The sequence below is a fragment of the Ruditapes philippinarum genome, unplaced genomic scaffold (assembly GCF_026571515.1).
Source record: "Ruditapes philippinarum isolate M1 unplaced genomic scaffold, ASM2657151v2 ctg8072_1_1_1_1, whole genome shotgun sequence".
NCBI lineage: Eukaryota > Metazoa > Mollusca > Bivalvia > Venerida > Veneridae > Ruditapes > Ruditapes philippinarum.
The window spans coordinates 117,322-132,591 of NW_026860107.1; the positions used below are offsets into that span (position 1 = coordinate 117,322).

Consider the following 15,270-nt stretch of genomic DNA (forward strand, 5'->3'; position numbering starts at 1 on the left):
GTTAAATCGTATACATATACATAACTGGAGTGCAGGTATTAGTTATCCTCACTCCAAAGCATACCCATTGATTGGCTCATTTTTCGTTGAGGTCAATTATTGTGAAGGCAGAGATAGAAATATCATATTCATGTTACTTTTTCTGGGGTTCCATATTAAGACAACAGGGAACGTGTTTATATAATACTGTTAGTTTTGTATTTAATCATGTCTGTATCACTCACTGTTTATGTATGTATATTATATATATGTTGTAAATGTTTATGGGCCGGAGGCCTAAAGACTTATCAATAAAATATCTTGAAATCTTGAAATCTATATTGTTGTCTATGATACAAAATAATCAAAACACTCGGCAATCTGATTTATACTCAGGGGATACGCCCACCCGTACAAATCATATAGCCTCGTGTTTCGATGCTCTTTCTATTACTAATATTTGTTTTCTTGCTCTATATTAATGTGTATGTAATTGTCAACAAATTAAGGGAGTAAATATACTAGTATATTATGTTGGAAAAGAATGACCATAATTATATCAGACATATCTGAAGTTTGCCTTTCATATATAATAATAAAGAACTGTATTATAATAGGTGATATTTAAAATTACACGAGCTGTAGAATTAAACATATAATGGAATTTGAGGAAACAGGAAATATATGACAGCAATTTACTGAAACACAGATTAACATTGCAAAGGCTTTATTCAAAGTTAATTATGCCTTATAAGTAACGTTTTAAACTTATGACATCTAAGACAATCTTGATATCAAATCAGTTAATATACCACGCATTTCTTTCTTTCAATACATGATGTGCATTATAAAGGAAGACCCACGACTGAATGACAAAAAACACAAACCTACGATTACTGCATATTTAGCATCTATATAAATTGAATGACAAAACATCAGGGATTGTTCGGTATTTAATCACCACAATCATGACAAGTATCTGCGCGACAGAACTTTATATTGTCATATTTATTGTCAATCTTTCTTTCAAATCAATAATGTTATGTTGTTTTTTCTATGCGTAGAAAACAGAGTTTAAAATGAGAATTAGCCACCGCCAGTCGACTCATCATCAATGCAAGTACATATATATACTTAAGATGATGTAGATAACAAACATGATACTGAGTGCATGACGCACTGTACTGTATTATAATAATATATTATGATGTCGTCGGTTGCTATCTATCTTTTACTTTTTTTTCTAAAAGTCATCCATTATTATTACATACATGATCCTTCTCGCATCTTTTGTGGGCGATGATAAGGACCTTGTATTTAAATTTTGAAGTTAAACACTCAACAACAAAAAGTATAGTAAATAAAAAAATAACATTTCAAAGACATTATAAGTAAGAAATATTGGTACTAGAGATACGAATTTTTCTGACATAAGATGTGGGTGACGAAAATGAACATACATTTAAAGTTTGAAGTAAATCTTTGAAGAAATAAAGAATTTAAATTTTAACAATATTTTACTGCCCCAAAAAACTTTACAACATGGGGATGCCGGCGCCGGGGTAAGTAGAAAAGCTCTCCACATACTTAGTATATATGAGTTAAAAGAACATTATTTAAAAAAGTTGCTTTTCTTTTAACAGCATTTATTGTTTTATGGCTGAAAGATAATACATACGACGTGCATAATTCAACTTTAAAACAATGTTCAGCTTTTACACAAATATGCAAATTCAGACAATACAATTGTATTTTAATGGCATCACTATTTCTAACTTTACTTTGACTTTCGTGGACCAACATTCCCATTAGTTGCACTTTAAAAATCACTATTTCTAACTTTACTTTGGCTTTCGTGGACCAACATTCCCATAAGTTGCACTTTTAAAATCTGACATATTTTCCCAGTGAGGACTATCAATCTGACGAACAGGATGAAGTAGAATAGAAAGTAGAAAGGACAACTGTATTCCTATGGCGTGGCACTGGACAGACAATTATGTTTCAATGCACGCTTCTGACATTCAAAAACTTCCCCTTGATTATTATTGTACTGGAATAACAATTATATAAGGGTATGCTGAAACAATAAGTCATTGATAATTTGAACATTCCCTCGCAAATTTAAAGCATCTCATGATTATACCGGAGACACTACGAGTATAGAAACGTTGTCTTTTTTTCTTTTTTTTTATTGTCAAATAATTATATATTATTGTAATATATTGTAAATATTGTTCCGTCTTTGACCTGAGAAACAAGGCTTGTGTACAGTTTATATTTAAAACGCTATATTGATCACAATTTCTAAGTTAATATTTAATATACCCTTTTACATGCAATCAAATATTTTCTGATCAAGATAAAGATATACTTTACAAGCAAATAAACTATAAAGAACAAAGGGTCAACTTTTTCTCCCGTTAAAGCAAATAAAAGGGTAAAAAAATTTAAAAAAGAAAAGAAAAAAACCTTGATGAAAGAATTAGAATGAGAGCATGATTTAAAGAAGTTCTTGTTTTGCTGTTAAAGAATTGTGCTCTTTTTTTGGTTCATCTCAATCAGCATTTTGATATTACTAACTGGTCACCATCTATGACAAAGACATGTCCCACGTTGTGACGACATGGTCCTGTTAGGGTTCAAATGACCATGTACATTTAAGTTAAAATGTCAGATTCAAGCTGCTTTGTCATATCTTAGACAAAACTTAACTCATGGTTTTCAGACTGAAAATAAACGTCATCGCTTGTGAGAAACGACGTTAAAAAGGAAAAAAACAAATGTTTCTCAACACTTGATTAGATTTTTTTTTCAACTTAAAAGTTTCTTAATTCAACGTCAAAATTAAAAAGGTAATAAAATGAACCAATACAATTTTATCAAACACTTCTCTAATACATTTTTTTAAAATTGTCACCAATTTTATCTTGTTACAACAGCAATTCATCCACGTGAAAATTTAATTAAAAAGATTGAGGACTTAAAAGATTGATACATGTAATTCTCCATATTAACTGGTTACCGGTCATATTAGCCCGTATAATTCATCTAATATTGCACCCCCATAGCTTTGTTTTTTGTGTGTTCTTGGAAAACTATTTCTACGAAAATTTGTTATTTTTTTACCTTGTTTTCTTTTAATTCATATCCCAGTTTGTTGACAATAGAAGACAAAATAAGGATTGGTCGAAACATACATATTTATAATTAAAACAAGTACTAGCAATCGAGGGAATTTCGGTGGGGTGGGGCGGTAGGGCCGACGGAACCTTACGAAATAATGTTGAATAAATCATGACATAAAACGAAAAAAAAACAAATGCCAAAGCGATCCTTTATATTGAGATAGAAGCTTTCATGACCAACATATTACTGTTGATATAAATATATAGAAACATACCTGACATATGAATTACCTTGGTCGGAATCTTAACTGCCCCATGTTCAAAAGGAAAATATCGAGGACTTAGTGCAAAAAGGGTTGTACCTCATATGACATATAGGTGGAGTAACAACCAAGTCGATATGCAAATAGATTCTTGTATTACATATTGTATTGGGGCATCCGTGGCCGAGTGGTTAAGGTCGTTGACTTCAAACCACTTGCCCCTCACCGCTGTGGGTTCGAATCCCGACAGGGACTTTGGATTCTTTCATGTGAGGAAGCTATCCAGCTAGCTTACGGAACGTCGTTGGTTCTACTCAGGTGCCCGTTCGTGCCTGAAATAATGCACGGAAGGGCACCTGAGGTCTTCCTCCACCAGTAAAGCTGGAACGTCGCGATATGACCTATACTGTGTCGATGTGACGTAAAACCCAAAACAAACAAACAAACATATTGTATGGCATGATGAAATGTGGAAAAAATATAATTTTATAATAGAGATCCTGAAAAAAGGCATTGTACAAATTAGAAGAAAAAAAACTCTTCAATACAAGTATCTTTTTCAAGAAAACATGGATCTCTTACTAATCATATCAAGACAAATTAAAATATCATTCTTAGATTGCTTTAACAAACGTATCAGATTGAAATTGTAATAATTGTATTTGACCAAATATATAATAGAAACAAATGATAACATCATTTCGTAAAGACAGTTACGACAACAGCAAACATGTCTGTCAAATTTTGCTTGCTGTGTTATTTTTATGTTCTGTTAACCATATATATTGTTTTTTTTATATAAAGAGTTCTTCTTTGTTTTGTGCAATGTTTGAGACGTTAAAATAGCAAAGATATGACCATTATAATGGTTGAGTTTTAGAAATTTCCTTGTTATGTCTCATTTATAGACACAACTAAACAGTATTTGTTTTAATAAATAAAACATGAAATGATTATATTATGTTATGACATTTTACAAACATTCAACATTGAGTGACAGACAATACAAAAAAGTCTCATGCTATTATAGCATATTTGATAATATGCAAAAGCTAAAATGTTCTGAGAATTCAACTTTAACGTAAATTTGTTTTGCTTTGAAAGAATATGTTAGTTGTTTATACACTAAAAGAATGTCTGTGAATTGTACCGAAAAGACCAAAATAAGGTTTCTCAAGACGAAGCCTGAAAGTTTACGAGAACTCAATTTCAAAATGAAATTAAGGAAAAACTTATTATAAGAAATATTTGACTTCAAATATAAGATCATTTACAAGTTTTACCTTCCTGAGCAAGTTGAATGCAATATCGAGCAACTAATAATATCAGTGTTAGCAGTAAACTTAACTTTGTTTAAATCTTATTTCAAATGTAAAGCTGACACCCTAATACTAAATTATTGTGATAGCTTCGCAACAGATAAAGCCAGCTGCGACTTTCTTTCAGTCTCAAAAGATATCGTAAATTCAGCTTTATATCAAGTGTAGAAATTGTCCTACATTATTATATGATTAGAGGAGAATTAAATTTTCAAAACCCTTGTATGTTGAATTATTTGTAACGCCCGATCTTTAACAATCTGTACGCATATAGCTTTTTATAACCATTTGCAACTGTTATAAGACATAAGGTCATCCTCGATTATGATGCCTAAACACAAGCTTTAAATTTTATCACTATTTAAATCTAAATGTCTGACTCTGCTAGACACCGCAAATTAAATGTGCAGAAAAATAATTACTTACTTTCAATAACTTTTCTTTCTTTTATTTGAAATTGTGCAGCATCGCGTGTTTAGGATTTTTTATTTTTGCACTCTGATTGATGATGATTTGCTTCATTTTGAGGGATTCCATTCATTTAGGAACGGAAGTGAAATGTTGGCTGATTCTTTTTCACTTAAAACGAGATAGATGTTTAAATGGAAATATTAATAAAGATAAACGTATAGCCTTATGAAAATAACATGAGCTGCAAATGTCTGAGTTTATTATTAAGTATCTGAGTATTATTAAGATTCTTTTTACCATAAAGTTATAACTGTTTATAATTTGTATTATTTCAAGTTAAATCCAAGACAAAGTATCCAAAAGATTTGAAGTACATATGTTATTGTTTTTGTGTTGTTGTTTTTTTTTATCTGAAATGCCTTTTGCATAATCAAGAGAATATTGGCATTGAAAACACACTGTTGCAATAAAATAAGGCGGGTTTGAAAAAACGAATTTTTAAAGGTGTGCAAACTATAAATACATTAACTAAATGAAGAAAGTTACTGCTTACAATATGCTGATATGCCGCATGCGTACTTAAGTATATAAATACAAAGACGTACACCAAACTTGTAATTTAGAGGTAAAATCGTTTATTTTTAATACTAAAAATTTCTTGATTATTTTAAGTAAGCGAATAAGTCTGAAAGGCAGATAATTATAACTAGTCTGATTGTTTCAAAAATATGATTTAAAACATCAACTGAAGTTATATTGTACAATAAAGCATGATTATCCATCAGAATGCAATTATATCGTGGAATGTCGAAACGATTTCAGATATTATCGAGATATATTTGAGATATATTTTAGATATTATAAAAACTTGAATAGAAAATAACCGTAATATTTAGAAAGACCAAAACAGACCGAAACATTGTTGAAGCACAAATAATTATTATGGTTTAAATAAATTATTGAAAAAAGAATCTTTTCCCAACGCAACACAATATCTTGAGCAGCACAGACAAAATTAAACCACAATTCCGGCAGAGAATCGATATTTTTAAGTTTGGACTGAGAATTTAAGCCATATTGGAATCAAAGTCCATATAACAGTACGATATAAACTGTTTTATCTTAGTAGGAGTATTCTTGCTTATTGAATAAAGGGGAAAATGGTATGATCTCCTATGTTGTCAACAGTCATATACGCCATTTATTCGGATGCAGATATTTATAAATTTTTGCGAGTGTAAACCATACTGTTTGCACTTTCAAGTTGACATCATATTAATTTGATTCAATATGGTACCAACTAATGTTTAACACTACATTTAATTTTATGACACAGTTTAATATCACGACACAAGTGCATGACTCTTATCGCTGGCATAACACATATATCTTAATATGGATACAATAACTTTATATAATCGGCAGTTTAGTCTGCACAAGGCCACTGTTAGATAATATTTAACAATTTGAAGATGCCAGTTAGCTTCGTTGTTTCTATATTTCTAATTGCGTTCATCGTGGATATATCATGCACAGTAATAACAGACGATACGGAGATTCTGTCGATGATTAAAGAATTGAAAGACACAGGTATGCTATGTGACTTTACAGTTGATTGATTAAAAAAATATTTAAGTCAATATTCTTTCTTCCCAAATCTTGCACTGATCGGTATGCTTTAAATTAAATCTAAAATAAAGATTCAAAAATGTTATACGTTAAAGATATTAACAACTTTTATGATATACAGGATCTGAGACCAATTTAATTTGCCATCAGCAAGAAAGAGGATGCAATCGAAATAAATTATGAAAAATAAAGATTTAAAGATGTGTTATATAATATCATTTACATCATTTATTTCTAGTGAAGTCACATGAGCATGCTATCCGGTCACTAAAAAAGCGTGAAGCAGAACAAGATAATATTATCATAAGACTCAAAGACAAAGACAAGCAACAACAGGATGCTATTAACTATCTCATGAACGAATTGATATTTAAATCAAAACAAAATGAGCTTGTAAACCCTCCAAAGGAACAAACACTGCGACAAACCAAAGAGCGTGAAGAAACTTCTGACATATCAGACTCATTACGCGATGAGAGTCAACTGAACATTCGGATTGACGGAGTAAGATCATACAAATCCAAGTCTGAAATAAACATTTCAAACAACGCAGGTGAGAACAATACACAGTAAACTTTGATACAGAAAGCTGTCAATTTAAAGTTAAGAGGCATGAAGATTTACAACATCTTCAATATTATCATATTTCTTCAACTTTTATATATTATGTTGTTCAGGCAAAATAATAAAGTTGGGTATAAAAAAGTTAAGTAAACAAATGCTTTAAACAACGTCACAAAAAATACAATTGCTCACTTCTGTCAAAATAATTAAGGAAGGCATCAAATTATTTCCACTTTAACTTCAGACGATTTGAGGCCCAGCAGACAATCTATACACCCAAACATCGCTTTTCAGGCAGTACTTAGTGTAACCACACTCACAAATGTTGGGCTGCATCAGAAGATTGTGTATGACTCTGTTAACCTAAATCTTGGCGGCGGCTATCATCACCTTTCAGGCATCTTCATTGCCCCTGTATCTGGCATATATCTGTTTTGTACGTCTGTATTAGCAGAATCTCATGCCGATATCGATGTAGGAATAATAAAAAATGGTAATCAGCTAGCCGGTGCTTATGCAGGTGCAGATTCTGGTGGGAAATCGTACTATGACCAAGGCTCTGCTTCTGTTGCCGTGCAATTAAATGCCGATGACGAAGTGTGGGTTGAAAATCGTTGGCCAGCAGGCGCAAAAGTACATGGTCGAGGTTTGCATACAAGTTTTACTGGAGTTCTTGTTGTGCCAATGTAAAAGGAAATAATTAGATGATTAAACTTTGTTACTAGTTCTGAATTACGTTATATCTTACTAAATTGTACATGATTTTAATATCTAACGATTGAACGAGCTCCTCCCTTTACATTAATGGTTTATATTGTGTACACAGATTAATATCGTTTACAAATTTAATGATCCTTAGGCGGATCATATAAATATCACACCACGCTGAACGAGATATGGCAAAATGAACATATGACATGTTATTTCAACTGAGACGTGAGGGTCATTTGGTTGTGTAATCATGTGATATCATAAATGGGTAATATAGCAAATGAACCACGTGATGTATAACAAAATGTAGATTCTTATAACTTAAATAAAACTCAATGATAGAAAATAATCTAAGAATTGTTAAAATGGAAAGAAAAACGCAAATTCATCATATGTTTTAAAAAAAGTTTATGAATAATAATGTTTAAATTATCAAAATTAGGCTTTAAACTATCTCGAGCTTTACTAGTATACTTATAAAAAATAAAAAATAGTATGAACTGCATTTTAACCCATATTTACGTATCTAAAATAATATATAAAACAAATTATGAACATTGAAAATATCAATTACAATGTACTTTTTAACATAGATAACTGAGTATGCATGAGAAATTCGTTATGTCCATGCACATGAGTTTACGAAAGAAGAAAGTTCTTGTTCTGTACTCCGTATACACGTTTACCATTTTAAACTCTTTTTTTCTTAATTACGAATGACCATCTCAATTTTTATTTATATTCAGTTCTTTCCTGTAAATTTTACTGGGAGACAATCTGAATTTCGACAGCCTTCTGCCAAATTAAATGCCAAACTTTGACAAATAAATAGACCATGATAATGTTATTGTTTTATGTAAGCAAAACAGCCAATAAACAAGAGGGCCATGATGGCCCTGGGATCGCTCACCTGTACATAGGCCCCAGGGGCGGGGCCAGTTTAAACCACAGGGCTTTTATTTGAACAAACTTGGAAGACATCCATTAGAAGATGTTTCATGATGTTAAGTTTTTACTATACACAAATAATAAAAAACAATGACTTTTGCCTCCCCCCCGTCCCCCTGGCTGGGCCAATTTTAACCCAAGGGCTTTTATTTGAACAAACTTGGTAGACACCCATTAGAACATGTTTCATGCTAAATATCTTAGCTCTAGCTCTTTGGGTTCTTTAAAAGAAGATTTTTAAGTTTTTAATAACTATTTGCAACATAGGGAAAATCAATGACCCCCTAGGGCGGGGCCAATTTTGACCCAAGGGCTTTTATTTGAACAAACTTGGTAAACATCCATTAGAACATGTTTCATGCAAAATATCTTAGCTCTAGCTCTTTGGGTTCTTTAATAGAAGATTTTTAAGTTTTTACTCTATGTATATAGGCAAAATCAATGACCCCTCGGGCGGGGCCAATTTTGACCCCAGGGCTTTTATTTGAACAAATTTGGTAGACACACATTAGAAGATGTGTCATGCTAAATATCTTAGCTCTAGCTTTTTGGGTTCTTTAAAAGAAGATTTTAAGTTTTTACTTCATGTATATAGGGAAAATCAATGACCCCTGGGGCTGGGCCAATTTTGACCCCAGGGATTTTATTTGAACAAACTTGGTAGACACCCATTAGAACATGTTTCATGCTAAATATCTTAGCTCTAGCTCTTTGGGTTCTTTAAAAGAAGATTTTTTTTAAGTTTTTACTATATGAATATAGGGAAAATCAAAACCCCCCTGGGGCGGGGCCAATTTTGACCACAGGGCTTTTATTTGAACAAACTTGGTAGACCCCCATTAGAACATGTTTCATGCTAAATATCTTAGCTCTAGCTCTTTGGGTTCTTTAAAAGATTTTTTTTAAGTTTTAACTATATATGCATATAGGGAAAATCAATGACCCCCTGGGGCGGGGCCAATTTTAACCCCAGGGCTTTTATTTGAACAAACTTGGTAGACATCCATTAGAACATGTTTCATGCTTAATATCTTAGGTCTAGCTCTTTAGGTTCTTTAAAAGAAGATTTTTTTAAGTTTTTACTATATGCATATAGGGAAAATCAATGACCCCCTGGGGCTGGGCCAATTTTGACCCCAGGGCTTTTATTTGACATCCATTAGAACATGTTTCGTGCTCAATATCTTAGCTCTAGCTCTTTGGGCTCTTTAAGAGATTTTTTTTAAAGTTTTTACTATATGCATATAGGGAAAATCAATGACCCCCTGGGACTGGGCCAATTTTGACCCCAGGGCTTTTATTTGAACAAACTTGGTAGACATCCATTAGAACATGTTTCATGCCAAATATCTAAAAATCTAAAAACAGATTTTAACCTTTTATCCCATAAGCATTTTGTAAAAGAATGGCCATTTTCATTGAAAAGCCTCCTGTTACAAGTTCAAACTGCTATGAAACTATGATAAATGCTTCAATACTTATGAAACTTGGTACAAATGTTGACTGGACCATAGCCTCTGTTACAGCATGCTCAATCGTAAATTTTCTGTTACAATGGCAACGGAGGGACGTCTCAAAATTGCGAAAAATCACTATTTTGCATTCAAAACTGATTTTAAGTGCTGCAACTTCTCAATGAATTAAGATAGAGTAAAAGGCTTTTCAGAGTCGGTTACTAGTTTTGAAACAATATCAATTACTTTTTTACATAAATTACTGAGTGTACATGAGAAATTCGTTATGTCCATGCGCATGAGTTTACGAAAGAAGAAAATTATTGTCCTGTACACCTTTAGATTTATTAAAATTTAGACACGTATACCATTTTAAACTACTTTTTTCTCATCGTAATTTTAATATGACCAATACAATTTTTATTTATATTCAGTTCATCCCTGTAAATTTTACAGGAAGTCAAACTGAATTTCAACGGACTTCTGCCAAAATAAATGTCAAACTTTGACAAATAAATAGACCATATAATGTTATTGTTTTATGTAAGCAAAACAGCCAATAAAAAAGTAACAAAGAAATTTCTGCAAAACAAATTTGAAAATTTACTCGGGTCAACAAAAAGGCATTTGTATGCACAATAATAAAAGTATTTGAAAATTGACACACACAAAATACCACCCACCAAAAAAAAAATAAATAAAAAACCCTGCAGAAACTATATATTATAGATCACCTTTTTGAAAGGATGGCAAAACGCCTCGTTTAGTTAAATAATGAAAGACAATAAATAATCATAATTAGCCTGCCTGCGACGTTTTCTAAGTATTGTCATAAAGGCCTATACTAATTATGACGGTATATTTATAGTCTAGTTGTCAATTTGTTAACAGTAAATATTTGTTGCGTTAAACATATCTAATAATATATTGTATCATAGTTTGGGGACCTTTCTGTTGAAAACGTGTCAGAGTTTAATCGTATATAAATACATAACTGGAGTGCAGGTATTAGTTATCCAAAGCATACCCATTGATTGGCTCATTTTTCCTTGCGGTCAATTATATCAGTAAATATATACCACGCATTTTTTTCTTTCAAAACATGATGAGCTTTATAAAGGAAGACCCACGACTGAATGACAAAAACATAAACCTACGATTACTCCCTGTTTAGCATCTAAATTGAATGACAAGTCATCAGGGATTGGTCGGTATTTAATAATCGCAATCATGACAAGTATCTGCGCGACGGAACAATATATTGTCATATTTATAGTCAATCTTTCTTTCAAATTAACAATGTTATGTTGTTATTTTCTTTATAATTTTGATGTGTGTAGAATAGTGATTTAAAGTTAAATACATGTACTCAACAAAAAGAAAAGCAAAAAAATAACATTTTTAATGACATTTGAAAATAAAAAGATTGGTACTAGAGTTACGAATTTTCTGAAATAAGAGGTAAGTTACAAAAAGGAACATACATGTAAAGTTTGAAGCCAATCTCTGAAGAAAAAAGAAGTTAAAGTAAAAAATGTTTTACTGCCCCAAAAAAATCTTTACAATATGGGGACGCCGACGCCGGGGTATGTAGAAAATCTCTATATATACTTTGTATAATTGAGTAAAAAGTAACAAAAGATCATTATCTTACAAAGTTGATTTTCTTATAACAACATTTATTGTTTTATGACTGAAAGTTAATACATACGACGTGCACAATACAACTTTTAAACAATGTTCACCTTTAACTTATGTTTCAGAAATATGCAAATTAAGAGAATACGACATTATTTGAATGGCATCACTATTTCTAACTTTACTTTGACTTTCGTGGACAAACATTCCCATAAGTTGCACTTTTAAAATCACTATTTCTAACTTTACTTTGGCTTTCGTGGACCAACATTCCCATAAGTTGCACTTTTAGAATCTGACATATTTTCCCACTGAGGGCTATCAATCTGTCAGACAGGATGAAGTAGAATAGAAAGTAGAAAGGACAATTGTATTCCTATTGCGTGGCACTAGACAGACAATTGTGTCTCAATGGACGTTTTTGACATTCAAAAACTTGCCTTTGATTATTATTGTACAAGAATAACAATCATATAAGGGTGTGGTAAACAATAAGTCATCTTTTCATTTTTTTTTGGGGGGGGATTTTTTTTTTCGTTTTTTTTTATGTTTCATTTTTTCTTTTTACTACGAGACACGTGGTTTAATTATTTTATTTAACTTATAGCAAATATTGTTTCGTGTTTGACCTAATAAACAAGGCTTGTGTAAAGTTTATATGTAAAACGCTATATAGAGTACACTTTATAAGTTAATATTTACACTTTATAAGTTAATATATAATATACTTTTTTACATTCAATCAAAGATAAAGATATACTTTACAAGCAAATAAACGAATCTATAAAAAATCGAGGGTCATATTTTTCTCCCTTTCAAACAAAAAACAATAGTAATTCTTTTCTTTTTTACAGCAGGAAGAAAGAAGTAGAATGAGAGCATGATTTTACACTGTTTTGCTGTTATGCTGAGATGTGCTTTTTTTGCTTCATCTCAATCAACATTGCAATTCATCTCAATCAGCATTGCAATTTGCTTACTTGCCACCATCTTTGACAAAGACATCATATCACATATGGACAAAACTTTTACTCTTGGTTTTCAGACTGAAAATAGAAGTCATCGCTTGTGAGAAACGACGTTATAAAGGATAAAACAAATATTTCTCAATACTTGATTAGATTTTCTTTTCAACTTAAAGTTTCTTAATTAAACGTCAAAATTAAAATGATAATAAAATGAACCAAAACAATTTTATCATTGTCGCCATTTTTTATCTTGTTAAAATAGCAATTCTTCCACGTGAAAATTTAATTAAAAAGATTGAGGCCGTAAAAGATTGATAATTCTTCATATTAGCTGGTTACCGGCCATATTGGCCCGTACAATTCATCTAAAATTGCAACCCTATAGCTTTGCTTTTTTGTGTGTTCTTGGAAAACTGTTTCTACGAAAATTTATTACTTTTTTACCTTGTTTTAATTCATATCCCAGTTTGTTGACAAAAATACAAAATAAGGATTGGTCGAAACAGATATTTTTACAATTTAGCAATTACTAGCAATCCAGGGAATTTCAGGGAATAAACGGAATTTATAAAATGATACTTAACCAACACTGATAAAGATAGATTGGCTTTGAAATTATTTAAATCGCAAATAATTGCCAAAAAATGAAATGTTGGTGCACTTTTTTTTCAAATGAGTTTTCAATTTTATAAGTTACTGTAAAGAAAAATTGCATTTTTGAAATGATTTTCCCAGTAATTGTATGAGGTGTCCCAGCACCAGCATGATTATATAATGACAACAGTTCAATTTTTAATTAACCTTAAGCCTGCTGGTGGCAACAAATTTTACCCATATGACCACTGCAGACCAATAAAAGCTTGCACAACTGTGCTGTCTGATCATGGGCACACTCACACACACTGTTTACTATTCAGTCAGTATATATTTGAAATTTTCTCTCAAAATGATGAATGGTTATGTCCAGACTGAAACAATGAACAAGTCTATTTGAGATATTTAGTACGGTAAGCTTAATAGACAGACCTACCTTTATTATTTTATTTAAAATGTACCGCTTGACAGTAATAAAATAACGATAACACACTGTACCGGTATATGCAAATTTTATCTTTTTAATGTATATTCCATTCAAAATTATTTCATATGATCAAAATGGATATGCACATATTCAAAAGTGTGATGTTAAAATGATAATGTAAATGTATTCATAAACAAATATTGATATATCTTAAAAACATTAAATTAATGTGTTTAAAGCGCCTGTAATAAAATGCAAATTACACAAGTATCCCCAAGAGACAGGGATTCAGAACAATGGACGTCACCTTAGTGCAGCAACTGCAAACAAGAGGGCCATGATGGCCCTGAGGTCGCTCACCTGTATATAGCCCCCCCCCCCCCAACGTTGCAGGGCCAATTTAGCCCAAGGGCTTTTATTTGCACAAACTTGGTAGACACCCATAAGAAGATGTTTCATGCTAAACATCCAAGTTCTAGCTCATTGGGCTTTTTAAAAGAAGATTTTTTTAAAGTTTTTACTATACACATATAGTTAAAAACAATGACACCCCTGGGGCCGGGCCAGTTTTGACCCCAGGGCTTCTATTTGAACAAACTTTGTAGACACTTACTAGAAGATGTTTTATGCTTAATATCTAAACTCTAGCTATTTGGGTTTTTTCAAAGAAGATTTTAAGTTTTTGCTATACACATATAAAGAAAATCAATGACCCCCGGGGCGGGGCCAATTTTGACCCCAGGTCTTTTATTTGAACATACTTTGTAGACACTCCTTAAAAGATGTTTCATGCTTAATATCTTAACTCTAGCTATTTGGGTTTTTTTCAAAGAAGATTTTTTAAGTTTTTGCTATACACATAAAAGGAAAAACAATGACCCCCTGGGCGGTGCCAATTTTGACCCCAGGGCTTTTATTTGAACAAACTTGGTAGACACCTATGAGAACATGTTTGATGCTAAATATATTAGCCATAGCTCTTTGAGTTCTTTAAAAGAAGATTTTTTAGGTTTTTAACAATGTGCATATAGGGAAAATCAATGACCCCCCGGGGCGGGGCCAATTTTGACCCAAGGGATTTTATTTGAACGAACTTGATAGACACTTATTAGAACATGTTTCATGCTAAATATCTTAGCTCTAACTCTTTTGGTTCTTTAAAAGAAAATTTTTAAGTTTTTACTATATGCATATATGGAAAATCAATGACCCCCTGGGTCGGGGCCAATTTTGGCCC

At 31.8% G+C, this 15,270-nt stretch overlaps 1 protein-coding gene across 1 annotated transcript; it reads left to right on the forward strand.

The window, feature by feature from the left end:
* The first annotated feature begins 6,572 nt into the window (after nucleotides 1–6,572).
* Nucleotides 6,573–8,020, forward strand: LOC132758932 (uncharacterized). Its single transcript, XM_060750640.1, has 3 exons — nucleotides 6,573–6,690; nucleotides 6,968–7,282; nucleotides 7,538–8,020. The coding sequence occupies exons 1-3, from the start codon at nucleotides 6,573–6,575 to the stop codon at nucleotides 7,981–7,983; spliced, it is 879 nt and encodes a 292-aa protein (XP_060606623.1). The 3' UTR covers nucleotides 7,984–8,020.
* Nucleotides 8,021–15,270: the final 7,250 nt, after the last annotated feature.